Consider the following 20,881-nt stretch of genomic DNA (forward strand, 5'->3'; position numbering starts at 1 on the left):
AAGGTTATGATGGATTTGTAGAAGAAAAAGTGGAGGGGCTACCCCCGCCACGTTTACGGTGATGTAATAAAGGGGACTAAGAAAGTTATCTTTGACCTCGCATTCGCAATTGAGCAACGGTCATGGAAGAAGTTATCGAATATCACGGCTTCCTCGGCAACCGAGATGAATTTATGGTTAAAGAACTCGCTGTTGTCAGTGACAGCGGATGTTACATGATCATACATTTTCGTTCACCGTACCTGCGCGCAGAATTGAAATCGAAATACAGGCGGATAGCCGCTTGGTTAGAAAGAAACTATCACAAAACAGATTGGGAGTACGGTGACGTTGTATATAGCGATGATGTAAAGAAGAAACTTTGTTCACAGATCACTACAATATACACAAAGGGGTTGGAGAAATCTGAATTTTTGCTAGTCGACAGGTGGAGCTTGGAGCAGGACAGCTTGGAACAGAATGTTCCTTGCTGGAGTTGAGGTTTAGGCATATGCAGATGATCTTGCAGTAGTAGTTGAGGGCAGGACGGTAATTGAAGTCCAAGAGAGGGCGAACGCCGCGTTCGCCCTCTCTTGGACTTGAGTGGCCGCCACTCATATCATTAATGAGTGGATGATTTCTAGGGGTCTGCAGTTGGCATTGGAAAAATGTAGGTGTATCGCCTTTACTGGAAGAAGAGTACTGGATCCTATTACTATTTTTATCAATGGAAAAGTTATAGAAGAGGTGCATAGTTTGAAATACTTAGGAGTTACCTTCCAGAGGAATTGTAAATACACTGACCATATTAGTAACATATCTAGGAAGGCTGAAGCAATGGTAAAGAGTCTTAACATTATAATGACAACGCAGAATTCCCCTAGAGCATCAAAACGCAGATTGTTGGTGTCAACGATATTATCCTCGTTGATGTAAGCTGTTCCCGCATAGAGTCACGCTATAGATATCAGGCGTAACATAGAGAAGTTAGCGAGGGTGCATAGGAGAGGGCTCCTAGGTGTGGTGGCCGCGTATAAGACAGTGTCCTATGAAGCCCTTTGTGTTCTCGCCGGAGTACTGCCGATAGACCTCATCGTGAGATATAGAGTCGAAAGATCGAAGGGTAGAGCAGATCAAGAGGCCAAAGATGAAGTCAATACTACCTGGCAGGAGAAGTGAACTAATAGCGGTGTGGGTCGCTGGACAAGACAACTCATCCCGTAGATCGAACCATGGATAAGAAGAGGTTTTGGCGAGATGGATCACTTTTTAACGCAATTTTTCACCGGGCATGGCTCATTTAATAATTAATTAAATAAAGTAGGAAGGAGAATAGAGGCAATCTGCATGTATTGCGAAGAGATCGACGATGCAGAACATACTTTCTTCATATGTGAAAGATGGGCCGCCCTCAGATTTGACATGGCGATGGACGGGATGACTCCCGAAGCTATAGTACATTTAATGACTATTCGGGAATCCAACTGGAAGAAAATAGCGTGTTACACCAGACAGATCTTACCGCAGAAAAACATTGATGAAAGGAGACAGGGTTTTTGATTTAGGTTAGGGAAGGGAGGACAGCTTCAGCGGGGAGGACCGGCATGCCGAGGTGTGTCGGTTCCAATGAGCCACTGGGGACTTCTGGGGATATAGTTTAGGGAATAATAAACCACAAGATATAGAGAAAAGACCTCGACACCAGGTCACGACACTCCAGGTATGGCGTGGTGTGTGAAAGGGGCATATAAAATAAAAGATTACTCTCAAAAAGAGCTACCGGTAGGCCGACCTGCCATGCCAGTATATAGCTGATAGGCGGGAAGGCCTATTTGAGTATAAAGACAGTCCCCTGGGTGGCATAATACCAAGAAGTCGGTCCAGCCCAGGGGAGCAGAGAGAAAACAAAAAAAAAAAAGGTGGAGCTTGGTGGACAGGTGATGAAACGACCTACTCAATACCGCTTGTGGGGGCCCGCAAACGGCATAGACGTGCCCAGACTTTCTTTAATATTTTAATTGCTTTAATATTTCACATAATTATGATTGTGCATATATCTTAACAAAATACGTCACCCTATTCTCTGATCATGGAATCTATTAGTTTGTATACCACAATTTAAATATCCCCACAAAGTTTTAAACAGGATAATTGAGACTTTGGAAATATTTACTTTGAAATTATTTGTTTTGACATTCTTTAAAAGGGATATGTGAACTACTTAAATGAAGTATTCCCTTTGTGTTCTGTGTCCTCATAATATGATCAAATTGTGCTTAGTCTGTTTTGTCGACCAAATACTCACCTTAGAAGTTTAAAAAATGCCCTATTTCTTTTATGGTTTTTTGAAAGTAAGGCTTTAGGTATTCAGAAAGAGAACTGCTTGTACAGGCATATAGATAGATAAGATTCAAAATTAGTACTTGATTAATGTATTTAGAGTTATATGTACTCACATATCAACAGATACATTGAATTTATAACATGTAACTATAGAAAATATCATAAAATTAACGTCATATTATTTTTGATATAATAATTCTTATTGAATGATAATATAAAGTATCAATATATTGAACAATATTCTGATATACTAGAAAACTAATTACTAAATATAGCAATAATTTTTAAATGTGAAAAATGGATTTATATTTAATTTGTGTATAATAGAATACACATATATATATATACATTTAGAATAAGTATATAATTGCACCATCGTAAGGAATATGTACTCATAAAAGAACTATTACTTACAAGTTTTTAACTTTGATTCCAGATATTAATGACTTTCCCTTGCTGAAAAAAAATGATTTTATTATTTTATGTAACTATAATTTTAAACATAGAAGATTAGATTGTTACCAGACATTTCTAAAAAATTTTCTTCAAATGGTACAGTAGCAGATTCTTTTTTACTTAACTGCACTTCACAAACTATAAGGCTTGTTATAGTCTATTAAGATCTTCTATAAGCTTTTAAATCATAAGGTTGAAATATTTCTTGTTATACAAAACTAACATCAATTTTTTTCCATACGTAAGGTAGTTACAGGCAATAAATAACAGAAAACATAGTTTTCATAGTTTTCCATAATAATACTTCTTGAAAAAAGATATTTCCGTTTCCTTCTATGACAATGCAGGCTATCAACTAGAGATATTTAAAAAAATTTCAAGTATCACTTGTTTATATTTTCTTAACTGAGTTTTTGTTGTAACATTTCAAGTTTATTTAACAAGAGCCTATGGGCTGTTATGACTCACCGCCGCTTAGAATTAAGCGTTATGGTATTATTAAGCGTAAATTAATGTTATGGTAATGTAAGGATTTATGATTTTCAAAAGAGCTTTACAAAACACTTTTAAATTACCTCCACGTTGGCTTTACGAATTTGCTTAAAATCTCTTTGAATTGTCCATCACTAATCAAAGTTATTATTTTAGAATCCACAAAAATTCCTTTCTTGATTTTAGCGTTACTAACACGAAAATATATTTATTTTAATCATGAAACCCAGCACCATTTTAACCCATCGCAATAAGAAAGTTTCTTAAGTACCTGTTAATTCACCACTAATTATTATATGAGATTAACGAAAAAAAGACTGCTTCAAAGGTAGGATTATCGTGTTCTACATGAGGAACCCAGTGGCTATCTCACATTTTGTTTCATCTTCTATTGTTAGATGTGTTGGAAGAAGCTGTACAGGTAAGTCCTGGCCATGAGACACGCCTTATATCAGACGGTGAATTCGGGTAGTCCACTGCTTTGGCTTTACTGTTTCTTTTTATCGTCGTCACGCAGAAAGAACAGTCCGAGGAATGGTCTTATGTTTCACGTCGCAACATTGGTATGACTAACCTCATGCACCGATTGTCCCTAGCCCAGTCTCTCAGACGACATGCACAGGTCGAGCATCAGATGTGATGGGCCCAGTTTCTTATCTTGATCCCTAACGTTAGAGCCAAAATATAGATCATATCATTTGTTTCTTAATAAAGTTAAGCTCGTCGGTGTTCTTCAAACGTTAAATCCCCTCACAAGTAACAGAATCTATACGGATCATATACGCACTTCCTATTCGTATCTATTCATTAATGCAACACAATTGATACGACAATAATACATCACAAAACCACAGTACGAGCATGCTCAACAAACATTTAAACAGAACTGCTTTGTCAATTTTATGACGCAGAAGATTTTTTCTGCTAACAGGCCTGAATGTAAACGAATCATCATGCATATTGATTTCCCTACATGCATTTCCCGACAAACATAAGAAATACATATTAAAAACATAATTTATGTTTTTTATTCCACCTTCTGTTAGAAATTACTTTTTTTGGTTTCATAGGTTATAAAAAATAAATAAAATAAAAAACACACTTAGAATTGTGCACAAGCAATACTTCTAAAACGTTATCACACAAAAATTGTGGGTGATTGTGAAATGTTTATGCCATTTTTGAATTCTGCATAAAAGTTACATTAAGAATACAATAAATATTTCATCTGCCAAAAAGCTCTGTTTATTTTTGTATATAACATATTTATAATTTCGCGTATGGATGAAAGATACTTGTCTGTTGCCATGTGATTGAAATAAAAGCGAAATATATTTTAAACTTTTATTATATCTTATTCATAATATGGTGATCACTGCTATATCCAAATTTGATTGTTCAGAGTAGCGTCAACTGCTGCGGTGTTTTGATAACTTATTTTTTATTTGAAAATTGTTCTGAGGAATGGAGAGCATTTTTAAAACCTTTGAAGAAGATTAATTATTGCTTCAAAGTTGGAGATTTTTTTTTACAGGTTTGAGTGATAAAAATAAAGTGCATCATAATTAATTTGCAGTCTTTCTTAATAAAATACTTTCAAAATTATAATTGTTAACTTCTTAAATGATATGTTAATTTTTAGTTGAAATTTTATTTAGTATTAATGTGAATGGTAAATCAGTAATGGTACAATATTTAATGTTTACAATTGATATATTTTTGTGGTAACTTCCAGAAAATATGGGTGAATAATTCTTAAGAATTTAGCAAATAATTAAATATCAATAATAAAATCAAACATGATTCAGGATCATTTATGATCCTGAATTTATTTTAATATATATTACGTGATTTTAATATATAATATGTTTGATTTAATATATATATATATATATATATATATATATATATGTGTGTGTGTGTGTGTGTGTTGTGACTATCATTGTAAACCACACAGATAATAGGTTCGCAGAAAGAAAAAATAGAAAATTTAAAATTTAAAAGAAATAAAAGAAAAATTAAAGGAAAATGCTGAAAATATTTCCTGTGAGTTCAGAATAACGATGTTTTAATATGATTTGTATAAAATGAAGAGCTAGAAATATCAAGGTAATATTCTTAGTAAAATTCTAACCATTAACTGAAAAGTCTTTATAGGTTATGTTTTTGGTTACTTACGTGTGAATTATTCCTTCTTTGATCCTAAAATAACAAACAATTAAGATTAAATATCTTTTTAATTATTTGCTATAAATTATATTATTTTACATAACTTAAGAAATGTATTTCCAAAATTAGATTTTATTCTTTTAATTCCGTTTACTACTGAATCATTTTTGAGAGTAGCTTTATTTAATCGTAATCTTAAACCTACAGCTGCCGAATCTACATATTTTCTTCTGGGACGAAAAGTGATATAAAATCAGTTTAATTAAACATTGCTTTAATTTATTCATTATAGTGTAATAATTGTACTACCACAACTTTCACTCAATCAGGCTTACTTACTCAAGCGGCTACATCTCTTAATTTTCTCTTCTTCATAGAAAAAAATTAGTTTCTAGTTTCATAATTTTAAAAGTATGACAACTTCATAACTAATATATTTGAATGAGTTCTCTTCTTATTAATACGTGTGATAATTTTCCTGGAAGTACATAGTTTGACGCTTCTGTCAGCTTACAATTATTCTTAATTCCAATTTTTTAATATTGGCATTTGATTTATACGAAATCAAGTTAACTCTTGAGCTGAGTTTTGTCGTAGGGATTACAAAACTGAACTATTACATTACTATGGCATGTAGAAACCACCAGAAAGAAACGCAGGACCAGTGCACACAATGCATAAGTAGATATTTGAATATGCACAGATTAGTTTCTAAAATGGCTTTTTATTATCGTAAAATAAATTTTGATTATTTTTTCCCTACATCCCCCGAATTATCGAGTGAAAATATTCCAGAAAGTTTTTTATTATATTTAATAGAAAAATTGTGTTTTGACTTTGATTTTCATTTATAAATCACTTTTGTTTTTTTTAAATATAATGCATAACTACAGTAATAATACATACTTATATCTGTTATATTGTTACTTATAAACACAAATTATGAAAATTAGGAATAGAGAGCTTGTTATTAAAAAATGCAAATAAATTTTAATTCAATATTTACATATCATAAACATTTAATTGAGAAAAAACATTGTAGTTAATATTCAGTTAACTTTCATATCTATTTACGGTAGAATTAATAAAATTCATGAAGCAAATAAATATTTATTCACTATACATGTCTGATTATATTAAAATAAGTTATTAATCAAACTATGTAAGATGGTTCAGTTAAAAAGCAATTAAAAAAAAGTAAATGATTACAGCTTGATTAGCTTGATTAAGTGATATGTATGTTATTCAAAAATTTCAAACCCCTTAGTTTGTTGAAACAGAGCAATCATACCGATCATTTATTATTTACAGTTTGTTCTTTTTCTTATAAACAATTTTTATTATGAAGTGTAAAAAAAAAATATTTTTTTCTATTTCTACGTTTTGATATAAGAATGACCGAATCCCTTCTTTTTCCTGCGCTGAAAACTAAATGTAGTTATCAACTCCCGGAAGCGATATAAAATAAATAAATTTACATTAAAAATTAATAAAAATAAATAAATTAAAAACTGAAACCTAATAATACAAAAACCCAGCATAATTGTAAAACTCCTGTGACGTATGCTAAAAGCAAAATAAAATAACTATAAAATATTATATTAATGATCTAAATTAAAACATTAAATTTACCATCTGTCATACGCCAAATAGCATAAATAGGAGAAAACTACTAAAAAAACTCAAATATCTGAATATAAACGGAAGGCTCTTAGATATTGTAAAAATTAATAACTTAGAAACAATCGTAAAATAGATAATTACCTCTGTTCTTATTGTTATTGTTATTGTGTGTTATTACTCTCCTTGGCGGCCTTCTCTCGCTAATTACTGCTATAGATTTTGAAAGTATCATAAGAAGAACCAAAAATAAATGTTTTATAATATTATAAATAGCGTGAATCCCGATTCTATACGAGCCGTTCATACGAATGGTTCTAAAAACGCTAATTCTGCTGGCTTTTTTTTGTGACTGGCAGTAGAATATAGACGTTTGGCCTTCCCAGCGTTATAAGTGTTTTCGTTGCGAAGCTGTATGCTATTAATAAGGCCTTAAATGTAATTAACTCAACATTTCGACACGTATTTTTCTGTTCAGATTCCATGAGTGCCTTACTGGCGATTACCGACATGTACTCCGAACACAGTGTCGTCTTTGATACACAGTCTATCTCTGAAATGAAGCTCAGAACTGTGAGCTTCTGCTTGATCCCCAGTGATATTGGAATTTCAGGCAACGAGCACGCTGATAGTGCGACAAAAGAGGCTTGTTGCACTAATCGTGTTGTTTCTGATAACTTGTCTGTTTTCTGAAGAAGGTGATCCGTGATAAGTGGCAAGTGACGGGAATATTACCATCAACCATAAACTTTGTTCTGTTAAGAATACTGTATCACCCTGAAGCTCCTCATACAGGAATAACCGTCGAGATTATTATTTGCCGTTTGCGTATTTGGCTCAATGGCTCACTCATGGATATCTCATGATTCAGATCGATGCACTCACTTGTATTATCTGTGACTGCAAACTATCTGTACACCACATCCTTGTGAATTGCGTCTGTTATGCAGCGTTGCTTAGGAAGTTTAAACTACGGGCTAACTTCCAAAATATATTAGGAAACAATGAGACTTTCGAAACCTAGGGCTTCCTATTCGTTAATCAAATTATTTTAATGTTCTATTTTTATGTTTCTGGTTTTTCATTGTTGAACCGAGTAATTTAACTAGTATTGCTTCCTTCTAATTTTGCCCCAAACATAATTAATCAATTAGGGATGCACATTTTTTTATCATCTTTAACTACACTTTAAGCTTTATGAAATATTGTGCATAAATGAAATCATTTTCTCTAAACAGACATTAAAATTTAAGTTTTTCTTTTTATAAGCAATCATAGATATAATGAATGTGAAAACTCTTCAAAATTTACTGAAGAAACACATAGCCAGCTCATAAATACTCAATTTGAATCTTAAATATATATTTATTTATAATATTTACCACACAGTAATTTAAAGACTATAAGGAATTCTTACATAATATTTTCCGGAATCTTGTTTAAAAGCTCAAGTAGAGTTGGTATAATGTCATTACGATTTTTAGATTTATTTTCTTCAAAAAGATCTATTTTAAAACTGAAAAAAATAAGCAGAAAAAAAGATTTATTAAAAACATTAGTGAATTATTAATATATATTTTTTTTATGGCGTTATAAATATTGCTACAGATATAAATTAATATACCGGGTGATCATTTGAAAAATTACCACATGTATTACTCAACAGCTATCAGCTGTTTGCTGAAAATCAACCCATCGGACTTCTGTTTGCAGGCATGCATACCATTCCTGGGAGGAGCCTTTTTAAAATTATTTTCAAAGGAGCGGAACCCAGCTTCTCCGTTACACCTACTCCAAATCAAAAATCTTAAACGGCAATGGTAATATTTAATTAGATTAATTGATAACCGGAAAAAAATAATGAATTTTGGTGAAAAGAAAATTAAAATCCGCCCACCCCTTCGCTTGGTAGGTGCGAAAAATCGTTTGGGATAGTAATTTTTTTTAAATTTCAGTCCAAAAAAATAAGTATAAAAATACGTGTTATTACTTATAAAACCATTTGAAATAATATTAAGGAGTAAAACTGTAAAAATTATTTTTTAAATTACAACAAAAACTTTCACCTTTAAATGTTTCCTACAAATCTTCTTTATACAAATTTATTTTTTGTATTATTGGGAAACATATAGATTAATTACTTGGTATATGTTACTGCCTGATTAACACAACTTCTATCACCAAAAATGTTGATAGCATAATTATAATAAAAAAGTTTAATAAAAAATGATGGTAAGTTAAACAAATTGCACATAATTAATGTAAAGAGTTGGATGTAGCAACACAGCGTACTGGCTAAACAGGATGCCGGTTTGCTAACTACTGCCGGTCAATCGGCTTGGTTTACGACTGAATCTTCCGCTTGCCGATGGAACGGGTAGACAGGTGAGAGCCCTGGAGACACCTTGACAGGACCAGTTTCCTGTTTGGGGTGGATTAGGATCTATATCTCTCTGATAGCCCTGGCGTCCGAAAGGGCGTCCCAAATGTGTGTCTCCGTGGTGGGTGGGGAGCTAGTGAGTCGAAATTTTCTAAAACATCTTATGGATCCTTAAACCTCAACAATAACCCCGGACAACTTTGAGGGCAAACGCCCTCGTTCTGAAATCTCTCCTCCTTCGACTTCATCATCGAAGAAGAAGAAGAAATGTGTAGATTTACGACATGCGTTGATAGTTCAGTCAAAAGGAACCCTTCGTCCAAAATATCTTGTAAATAAAATAAACGATGGAAAGGAAACCGATTTTTCAAAAATCAGTCCCTTCTTCATAGGAAAGAAATTTGCGACGAAAACTGGTAGACCAATTAAGGAAGCTAAAAATAGAAAAGCTGGATTATTCACTGAAGCGTTAAACGACGTACAATCAGCGAATATATTTCAGATAAAACAATTGGCGAACATTGATGTTACTGTCAAAGCTAACGGCACACTCAAGTATTCCAAAGAAGTAGTAAGTAGTCTGTCGTAAAATGGCATTGCAAGGCGTCATCGCATGTAGGCGATTAAACGTGAGGAGGAATGGACAGGTGTTACCCTCTCCTTGACACGTCCTTACTTTTAATAAGCCGTCGTTGCCTGAAAAAAATCAGAGCCGGAATCCATCGGTTGTTCCCGGGACCCGCACAGCGGCCGGGTCTTGGTCTTAATTTTGTCCATGGCCTAAACTTTATCCGGAGTCTCCATCCGTTCATTTGAACCAGCACGCTGGTTCTCCTGACTGGGGCTATTCGCCCTGCCCTTATCTAAAACTAAAACCCACGTCTGCGAACTTCTTCATCCTTTGAGACTAGCACAATCGTCGCAAATTTATCGAAAACCCTAGAATTATTTGCCAACATAAAGATATGCGGCACTCGTTCAGATGGTATAAGACATTCTATGCCCGCCTGTGTTCGCATCTCGTCCTAAACTCAAATATTTGCGATCCGCTGTATCATCCCTGCTGCAGAACAGGAAGGATGGCACCTTCCCACCTTATGTAAATAGTACTCGAAGGCACTATTGCCGGTAAAAATCTGTGTTTTGGTATTTAAACTCCCCAAGGCAACGTTTGATTCAAGCCTTTAGGTCTGATTTGAGATATTTAGTACACCGCAACCTGTCAGCTGTCGTCAATCATTCACTCCAGGTTTGAGCGTTCTACATTCCGCATGCTGTCTATCCGTGCCTCCGTACCTACTATTCCTTTCCTCGATCACTAAATCTATCAGGGGAACCGCGGTTAATTTGCGTATTAATTGCTGACTCGTAAGAGACTTTCCTATAATCTGTTATTGTGCTTAACAGCATGCGTCTGTGAACATTCTGCTCTTTGTTTAGGTTGCGTTTCACTCTCATGGCAGACCCCTAAACCAGGGAGGCATATAGCATTGCAGTCGTTACTGCAGACATAATTAGCCTTCGTTTGGAAGCGCAGGGAGCCGTCTTCATCGTCATCAGTATTTTCAGGGCCTTCGTTATCCTCTCCGTCTTGACGTAGCATTTAATCACCTGCTGGCTAAATTTGCATGCCTTATCGATGTTTACACCTAGGTATTTTACGCTTTCCTTGTACTGGAGCGGTTGATCTCCTACTCTCAAATCAATGCGGCCTACCATTTTTCTGCTAGTCAACGTGGTTAACTCACATTTATTTGGTGAAAATTCTAATCCATGTTCATTCAGCTGCGTGCTTACACCAGCTAATGCTGCATTGTCCTGCATCTCCAAATCATCTTCCGACTTGCCGCTGACAAACACTGCCAGATTGTCGGCAGAGGCGAATATTTCTACTCTGTCTGGCAGAAACAGACTGAGCACTTCATCATATACTAAGAGTGAATGCAGCGTGTCCAAAAAATTCTTGTAGTATCCCGTCTAATATCTGAAATTGTAGCTTCTGATCTTGTGCGTCTACAGTTATCCAACGGTCCTTCAATTATTCCCCAATATGTCTGCGTAAGTAGTCAGTTTTTCTCTTAAACGTGAGGAATATCTTTATTGATTCCCATGCTAGCGTCCCGAATGCGTTCTTGATATCCAACACTATGAACATTAGCATAGATGTTGTTCACCATGTGCCCTGGCGCACTTCTGCTGCCCAGTCTACTACCTTAGCAATTGCTTGAACGGCCGACCGTCCACACCAAAATCCAAATTGGTTGGCGTGAATGCCAAATCAACTTCTCTACTATGCGGGGCGCCAGCATCCTCTCAATCGCTTCCCATATAGTTTATAAAATTTAGTTGGCGGATTCGGTAAGTAATCCTAATTTCTTCTGTTTAGGCATGGTCACCTAACCTTCTTCTTTCTTTTACTGTTTAGTTTCCGGGAATTACCGTTCAGTTACTTCTTCAGAGGATGATATGTATGAGTGTAAATGAAGTGTAGACCTATACAGTACCAGTTCGTCTATTGCTGAGATGCGTAGTTAATTTAAACCCAACCACCAAAGAACACCAGTATCCACGATATAGTAATGAAAACCGTATAAAAAATAACTTAAACAAACTTGATATAACCTAACTTAACCTTGCAGGCTTTTGGAAAACCCTGTGTGCCGCTAGCCTGAACCATTTTTCAGGCTTTTTCAAGCTTTGCCAGAAGTTTGGTATTTTAATTCAGGTTAAGTTAAGCCATTAATTTACTGGTGCCTAGTGTTATTATGAATCTTATTGTTTTTTTTTTTGTAAACCAAGTGTTTTGGAAAAATCGGGTGAGTTCGGAACATTTCCATTAGCAAGTTTTTTAATAACAGTTAACAGTATTTCTTCATTCTTACTTTCTAAGTGAAGTTAGTAGAGGTTAATATGTCCCGCCAGATTAGGCCGGAATTTAAATCCAGCTGTCTGATTTCCCGCGTGGAAGTTTGTAAGTTAGGTTAGGCGGCAGTCTTTCTCACCAGTGAGACCTTTCAACCTACTTGGGTCAAAACCTTTATTTTTCTAACTCCTCATTCGTTAAAAAGGGGAATCTTCGTTTCCCTTTTGCTCCCTTATTTTGCATCCTACTCCCAAACTTCTCCGGTCTTAACTGATCTGGGAAAATCCCAAATCTTTACCCTTCAATTTTTTTTTTTTAGATTTTTGAGTGGACATTTTACATAACCACCACCCACCCCACAAAAAAGTGCCTCCCAATGATCACCATCAGAAAAGGCGTCTGGGGTGTTGGTGAAAAAGGTTTTCGACCCACAACACACAAGTTGAGGTTAAATTTAATTGGAGTTGTTGGTTCGTCCAGGAATTCAACATTTAGAAGTCGGATACGAAAGATATGTTGGAAACTGAAGCGACATTCAAGAAAAGCTTAAGAAAGGCTTGGTCACCTAGGGTGACACCATCCACGAGTCTTACAGATATTTCCAAGGCAGGAACTATTACTTCTGAACCGGTAGGCGGTACGAGAAAATTAACTAGGGAGAATAGCTCGGATTCAGAGACTACAGAGTTAGAAAGTTTATTGAATGAGGCCGAAGCTTCGTCAGACATGTGCAAGACTACTCCCTCTACATAGAAAACGATCAGGCATTCAGTAACTCGACTTCAATATTATGCAAAGGATCTGCCTCTTTGGGTTCTGTAATTCACCAGAGTACGACCTAAGGAAGACAAACAAATTCAGACAGAGAGAGCGGACACTCTGGTTCTTCAGGAGATAATGAATTCTCGTTCTCCTGATGAACTCGAAAAAGTTATTGATAAAAGGCAGAATATAATTTTTGAAAAAACATGGAAGAAAAAGGATTCTCGCGGGAAGGAGAAGTACAGGCTAAAGTAAATATCTTGGATAAAAAAGGTGACAAAAAATGCAAAATTTATGAATCATGTCTGTAAGTTCGCTGCAGAAGCAAGAAGTCGCCTCAAAGCGATCACGCTCCCACCAGAAATTGGGTGACTGAAAAACGGAGGAGATTACTACGTTCTCTTTGTCTCAGGTAATACCAAGGAAACAGTTGATCAAATTCTGAAAGGAATACAGAAAATAGAAACGGTAGAAATTTTAGACGCCATACTTATAGTCGTTGCAATTACCGATGGTCGGCTGAGAGCGCTAACAAGAAAAATACTTGAATACTGTGCAAGGCAATGAGGATCGGAAATTCTCCTGTTCCTATCAGCGGAGGGAGAGAGATGCGATAAATCAGTCCCTCCCTACGAAGTAGGAGGTTGCCAAGACGGAGGGGATCTCATATTCGAACCTTCTGAAAAAAGAGAAAGAAGCAGAAGGTACCTACTAGGGTACGGTCATCATGTCTGTAAAAAAGGTTAGAGGCGAAGAACTTGCGGTTAATTTGACAGGAAAGGAGGCCTATGAAAATCTAAAATAAAAAATTAACCTCAGCCACGGACGTTACTGCAATAGACAAGAGACCTGGATTAAAAAGGTTAATTTTGCATGTTAAAGACCTAGACATCCATAGTAAAAAAAAAAAAGGTCGCAGAGGTTATAAAGAAAACGTTGAAGTGAGACGTGGAAAGGAAAATAACCTCTGTGTGTTCTGCAAACGGAAACTGCCAGAGCGCGACAGTTATCCTAACAGGTAAAGTTGCCAGTCATCTCTCGGCTCTAAGCCAAGGATTCGTGGGGTGGAATTTCTGTTGAATTAAAGTAATGAAACCTCACTCCTACTGCTTTAGATTCTGGGAGCCCGGCCATAGGTCAAAATAATTTACAGGCCCGGATTGCCCGAACTGCTTATCACAAAGGTAGGCGTGCGCCCAACACTATTTGGATAGAAGGAATATAGCGAGCATTTCTTTTCGTATACTCTTAAGTCAGGAATTCTCCGACCATGACTTGAATTAAAAGAGGTAGGCAAAAGGCCTGGCCGGAGGAGCATGCCGTATCTTTTTCCTTCGACCTACTGAAATACTGGTTCAGAGAGTGATTGGTGAGAAATGTATGTAGGGGTGACCCCTACAAAAAAAAAAGGTGTAAACCCAATCGTTGAAGTGTTTTCAAAATTCGGGGGAAGACCTGGCAGCTCTGCCCCGTTGACACATGATGTTTTGCCAGAACAATATGGCTTGTTTTCCTATTTTGCAACCCCCAACAGTACCAGTAATGCTACTAAGCGGAGATTATTGCCTGGTCTGGAATTCTCTAGAGCAGCTTTCACAGAGCTTGGGGAGGGTTTAAAAAATTTTGCCTCAAGGTCTAAAAATGTACGGTATTTCAGAAACTGACTCCGGCCCCGATACAACTGTGTAGGTATGCTGAGATGGTCAGGGGTAAAGTGAAACCAGCCAATGCTCTAAGAAACTTGAGGTTGTGTTTATTATTACGAATGACGGCTCGACTGTGTCCATCAGTCAGCTGAAGAAGGACCTCCAGGTTGCCCTTCCAGGTGACTGAAATATTCATAAAATCCGAAATATTAAAGAGGCCAAAAAGGGGGTAGTTTTAATAAGAGACAATAAAGTGACTATTAAGGCAATTAGAGATTCCACTGCGGTTAAGCAATTGAATGTAAAAGTACACCCAAAGAAAATGCGTAGGACCTGCATTATAGTTTTTGACGTAGAACGTAGTCTATCAATGACGATGTCTTTTCTCTCATTAGGGATCAGAACACTGATATGGATGAAGCCGCTTTTCGGCGGGACTGGAAGCAGGTCTTTAAATACGGCACGCGTGATACCCAGAAATATCTCGGAGTTTTGAGGTGAGTTCTGGACTCTTTCAAAAATTTATTTCTGCAGGCAGACTGTTTATTGACTTTAGGTTCTGCCGAGTAAAAGTGTACGTGGGTGTCCAATGATTTTTAAATCCTGCAGATAGGGTCACAGGGCCAAATTTTGTAATTCTGCCTTAGTGTGAGCGCATTGTGGTGAGGAAGGCACAAGCGTGACGATTATTCGCATACGTCCTAGACTCTGGCCTGAGCTAACTGTAAAAGATTGCATAGTAATCATAAGCACCCAGTAAGAAGTGTGGCTGCTACATAAGGGCCGGTGAGCGTTCATTAAATCCTTATATGGTTAGGTTCGGTCAAATTAAAAGCCCAGTGTGCTTCTGGAGCCCAGATTGATTTAGGTGAGATTGTGAAGAGACGGAGCCTCGATGTTATCCTTCTGCAGTACCCATATATAATTAGAAGTGATCTAATTACATAGAGGCTTTTACAGCTGGAAAACGTTTTATGTAGGGCGTATCTGTAGGTCTGTTATTTTGGGCAGGAAGTCGTATGGTACTGTTTTTATACCGCAGGTTTCTGATGCGCATAATGTTGTGGTCAGGCTTGCCGTTCACAGAAAGAACGTCACAATTGTTAGTTCATATTTCCAATACAGGGATCCCACTGAGGAACATTAACGGAGGTGGAATAGGATCAATGGTAATGTGAGTAATGTTCAAATTATTATTGCTGCTGATGTATTAATGCAAAGCCGCTTTTCTACCACAGTGGGTCACTGATCATTGGAGTGAAATAAGTGAAAGTTTCGTCGCGCAGCATAATTTTGAGATTTTTAATGTTGCAGACACTTTGGCTATTTACGTCGATGTGGCTGACGGACGAATAGCCTTCTTAGATAAAAATATTGACAATACAATTGGTAGGAACACTCCTAGCAGGATCCTTAACTGGTCTGTGGTCGACAGCTGCTCTAGCGACCATCGGCTGATACGTTTATAGATAGCGAATGAGCTGCGCGATGGCCATGAGAGATACTTTCATGTTTACCAGGGTCGCTTCCTGCATAGGACGGCGGACTGGCCGAAATTCTCCGTTTTGTGCGAGTCTGGGCTGATGACCAGACCCTGTCGGCATGCCATTAGATATCCTGATGGAAAAGTTCACTTCTGCAGTGGAGGCGGCGGCTGAAGCCAGCAGTCATAGAGTCAGTGGCCGGGAACTTGTATCTGGTTGGTGGTCTCGGAACTTGAAAGCAATGAAGGAGTCTGTGGATCGACTCAGAAGGGCTGCGAAACGAGAGAGTGATCGCGATCGGCGTGTGGCCCTGACTGCGGATTACTGCAGAAGGAGGGCTAGGAACTTCCATGGTATTTGGTCCTCCAAGTGTAATTCTTGGCGTACCTTTGTTCAAGAACAAGGAAAAAGAAATCTTTTGGGGTGTAGTTTATAGGGTCCTTGGGCATAAGCGCAAGAAAGATGTCCTCTTGTCAGCTTTCATAAGAGACCCGCTTGGCAGGCTGTTCTGGGGTTAGCTAAGTTGGAGCTGCTTTCTGGCTTGCTGGAAAGTGGTTTAGGTGAAGGTGCTCTTAAAATCAGGAACGGATCCTAGAGAAGTTAGTAGTTATCAACCCATCTGCCTCTTGCCGGTTATCGGTAAGTTGCTGCAAAGCTGGTTTTTGAAAGGCCCTGGGAAAACCGATATGAACTGTTTTCTAAATCGAGCCCAGTGTAGCTTCATGAAAGAGGGTGAGCATCGAGGATTGCATCTTAAATGCTCTTGCCGGGTTAAAAGCACCTTTTTCCTTTTCCTTTCTTTTTCCTGTTTAGCCTCCGGTAACTACCGTTTAGATAATACTTCAGAGGATGATATGTATGAGAGTAAATGAAGTGTAGTCTTGTACATTCTCAGTTCGACCAATCCTGAGATGTGTTGTTAATTGAAACCCAACCACCAAAGAACACCGGTATCCACGATCTAGCATTCAAATCCATGTAAAAATAACTGGCTTTACTAGGACTTGAACGCTGGAACTCTGAGAAGGAGGTTTTACAACCTCGCGATGGATGAATGGCAGCAAGAATGGCATACAACGATTATGGGAAGGTCCTTGTATAGATTTATACAGGACTTATATAGATTTAGACAGGAGGATTGTATGCCTATCCTTCGTTTTTAAGGGGGACGGGTAACCAGATGCTCTCCAACTACGGGTACTTGGACCAATATTTGTTTCGGTTCCGCCTGACAGCTGATGAGCTTTGCGTCTGCGGGGATGTCCAGTCGAACGAACATATGATGTTCGACTGCCCAGCTCTTGGGGGGACCAGAACTCAGGCTACCCTGGAACTCAGAGGCCAAGGGGAAAATTGGCCACTCATAAGCAGCTAATCAGTATGTCATGAGCCGCATTTCGGACCATGAGGGTATTCCTTGATGCCGTTGCTTTGTTCAACCGTCATCAGTAATTTATTTAAGAGAAACACTCCTACCTCACTACTGTGGGAAGCTACCCCGAAGTTATGGCTGGCCATCAGGTAATTAAAGCACCAAGCGCTTTCATATTGGTGGAAAGGTACTTGCTGTCATTCGGCGACCTAGGCGTGGCTGCGTATTTCTATCTTGAAGAAATAAATTTAATTTATTGAATGTCATATATATTTTAATAGGTGACGGGGTGCGCCTACACATTTCAGAATATTTGACAAGTGAGCGGTGGGGCACGTAGCAAGTGGTGTGTGGCATTATACTTATTTCACTTACACAATTCGGATAGCTCTAGGGGATAGTTATCACACTGATCGCTAAACTGACTCGAGATTCAGCAGCCGTATGTGGCGCAGACATTCGGTTTTATGCTTTAAGGCGACCGAATTTTTTGGTAGTGAGAGAAATGCCATGCAAATCACAGCAAACTCTGTATAGAACACTATTAATACTGTATAGAACTGATGATATTAAATCCAGAACTATGTTACTATGGACATACTGAAATTGATCAAATTATATCACCAGAAGAGGCTAAACCGCATTCAATAATGATTTTCGATGATGTAATTGAAGAAAAACTGTAATGTCGGTGAATATTTTGCCAGAGGCCGTCATTGCGATATCGATTGTTTGTATTTAGCACAAACATATTCTAAAATTCCATACCAGATAATACGTGATAATTGCAATTTTTTAATTTTTGTTCGGACAAGACGAATTACAATACATTATAAAGAACACGTAAATGTCGATATGTCGTTTGAAGATTCTAAATCATTATGCATTGACAATTTTCACTCAAACGAAAGACATTATATATTTTCCAGTTATCGATGAAGATACCGACTAAAATAAGAGTCGTTATAGAGATGTTTTCGATAAATTTTTGATCTGTGATTAACGCTGCACGATCGCTACTCGGAGACATATTTTTATTTTTTACATAAATAAAGTAATCCTTTCCATATTAAATTTTTTTTATAAGAATCATTTTTGAGAAAAGAACAATAACTAGTCAATATACTGAACAAATCTTTTAAACGTTAAATTTCAGCTTATATTATGATTGTGTCCGATGAAAATGCTTTATTTGCTAAACGCTTTGAATCGATAATCGAACCCATTCAAGAAAATTAAAAAATATTCGATAAACCAAAACCGCCAATACAGATGTCGACGGATACTGAAATTGATATCGGTAAACTAGTTGGTGGATTGTGTGATAGATTATATGCTCAGTTAAAAAGACATAAAGAAACTTGTTGATTGTTGGCACAAAACAGAAGATTTAAAAGTTTCTGCTGATGATGAAGTAGGACATTCAACAATGTTATCACCATCTGAAATGACACTTTAATTGAACAAACTCAAATTGAATATGTACGTGAACAAACCTTTAAATTTACAAAATATACAGTTATTTTGATAAACGTGACATATACACAAGTATCTGAGCCAGAGTGAAGTAAATATAAAACCATAAAAGAAATATTAAAATAGGTTCAAAAGTATCACTATATAGTGTATCTGGTGTAACATATGATAAAAACACAGATAGAATCACTTTGGGTCATACGAAAATTGAATTTGTAGATTATAAAATTTATTTTGGTGACATTTGGTATATTGTCACACCGGGTATTTTAGAGTTGTTAACTTATAAGAATCCACACCTAAAAAAATTTCATGCAACTGATATGCAAACTTATAGAGAAACGTTGAATAAAACTGGTGCTAATCTAACAGATGCTGTTACAGTAAAAACAAACAAATCTTTCAAACTTAACGAAATAATTAGGAAATATTTCATCCTAAAAAAACAGGTATATCAATTTCACCTTAAAAAACACCATCAACATCATTTAGTAATAGTGGTTTATTTCACGCGCTAATAACTTGTTATCCAATCCATCAATATTATTATGATCCAAAGAAATGGGTCGATAGATGATTCACTTTAATGGTTGAATATAATGCTGGAAACACATCATATTAAATTATATTTATAATTAACGAATTCAAAGAAGTTAAATTTGAATAGAGTATTTGATTTTGATTTTTATTTTTTATAGATAGAAAAGTCAGTTTAAAATTAGGCACTAGAAACAATAAAAGAGAATTATTAGAGGCCATTCTGGGGTCGGTTTTTCGATCACTGATGATGGAAATTATAATATAAAAAAATCGTAGATTTTGCAATGATTCGGATCTAATTGAAGATGAAAAAAACTTGGTCGGCTAGGAATCAATCCGGTCATGACAAAACGTGATTGAATGACGACTTAAACCAATCGGCTACAGTGGCTCCCTGATGTAATGAGTGGAAAATATTCTACATAAGCGGTTAAATGATGAATTTTAACGTCACATCAGTCTGTACACACACACACACACACACCCACACACCCACTTACACCAACTCAAAACCACCCCCCACCAACATCCCCTACCACACACTCCACCGAACCTCCACCCAAACCCCACACCCACACACCCACCTTCAACCCTCACTAACCCGCACTCACACACACACCTTGTACTGAGTCACTGGTTTTCCTGGAGACCACTAGGAGCGCTAGTGTCGCATCCGCTATCTTATTTCTTTTTTTCTTTTATTCCCCGAGAAAATTTCCCTTTTCCTTTTTGTATTAGGTGAAAAATGAAATATATTAGTGTATATGTGTGTATGAATAAAAATTTAGACGTATTCGAGGATGATCCTGGTCGTTTTGGCCGTTGCACCAAGAGGCGTCACGCGCTACTACATCACCCGGACGTGGCTCATTCACAAGGAGACGGCGGCGGAGGCGGCAGCTGCGGATGCGTGTGTGGTCGCGTGCGTGCGTTGACGTAGCGGCGCAGTGTTGTTGACAGTGCACGATGTGGCGCGCATCTGATGAGCAGCTGACGAACATGGCCTAAGGTTGAGGGTCCTATTTTGAACTTCCGTTACAGAGGTAGGCGCGAAAGAGCCACACTTTTCCGACCAATCACAGCGCCGGATTGAAAACGGTTGCACATGCGCAACACGTAGAACGTTACTGGTGCAACCACCTATCTGAATTACAAAGAAAAAAAAAGTCCGTTACAATTGAAAAGAAAAACCAAATCAGCTCCATATTACCGTATGATTGATTATACCGTTGTTGTTGCATTTCCACACCACCCAGGAGGTAGCAACCGTGGCACGTTCAGATTTTTTAAAAAGAGATA

General features: G+C 37.0%; 1 protein-coding gene across 3 annotated transcripts in view; it reads right to left on the reverse strand.

The window, feature by feature from the left end:
• LOC142321825 (uncharacterized) overlaps positions 1-20,881 on the reverse strand; it is a 140,447-nt gene that overhangs the window by 71,912 nt on the left and 47,654 nt on the right. For all 3 annotated transcript variants that reach the window (XM_075360279.1, XM_075360270.1, XM_075360260.1), the window contains exons 7-9: positions 8,477-8,575; positions 5,449-5,472; positions 2,737-2,778 (exon numbers count right to left, since the gene is read on the reverse strand). In XM_075360279.1, the coding sequence (XP_075216394.1) occupies positions 2,737-2,778; positions 5,449-5,472; positions 8,477-8,575 (165 nt within the window). The remainder of the gene's footprint in view (positions 1-2,736; positions 2,779-5,448; positions 5,473-8,476; positions 8,576-20,881) is intronic.

Source organism: Lycorma delicatula, chromosome 1, assembly GCF_047948215.1.
Source record: "Lycorma delicatula isolate Av1 chromosome 1, ASM4794821v1, whole genome shotgun sequence".
In the NCBI taxonomy this organism is placed as follows: Eukaryota; Metazoa; Arthropoda; class Insecta; order Hemiptera; family Fulgoridae; genus Lycorma; species Lycorma delicatula.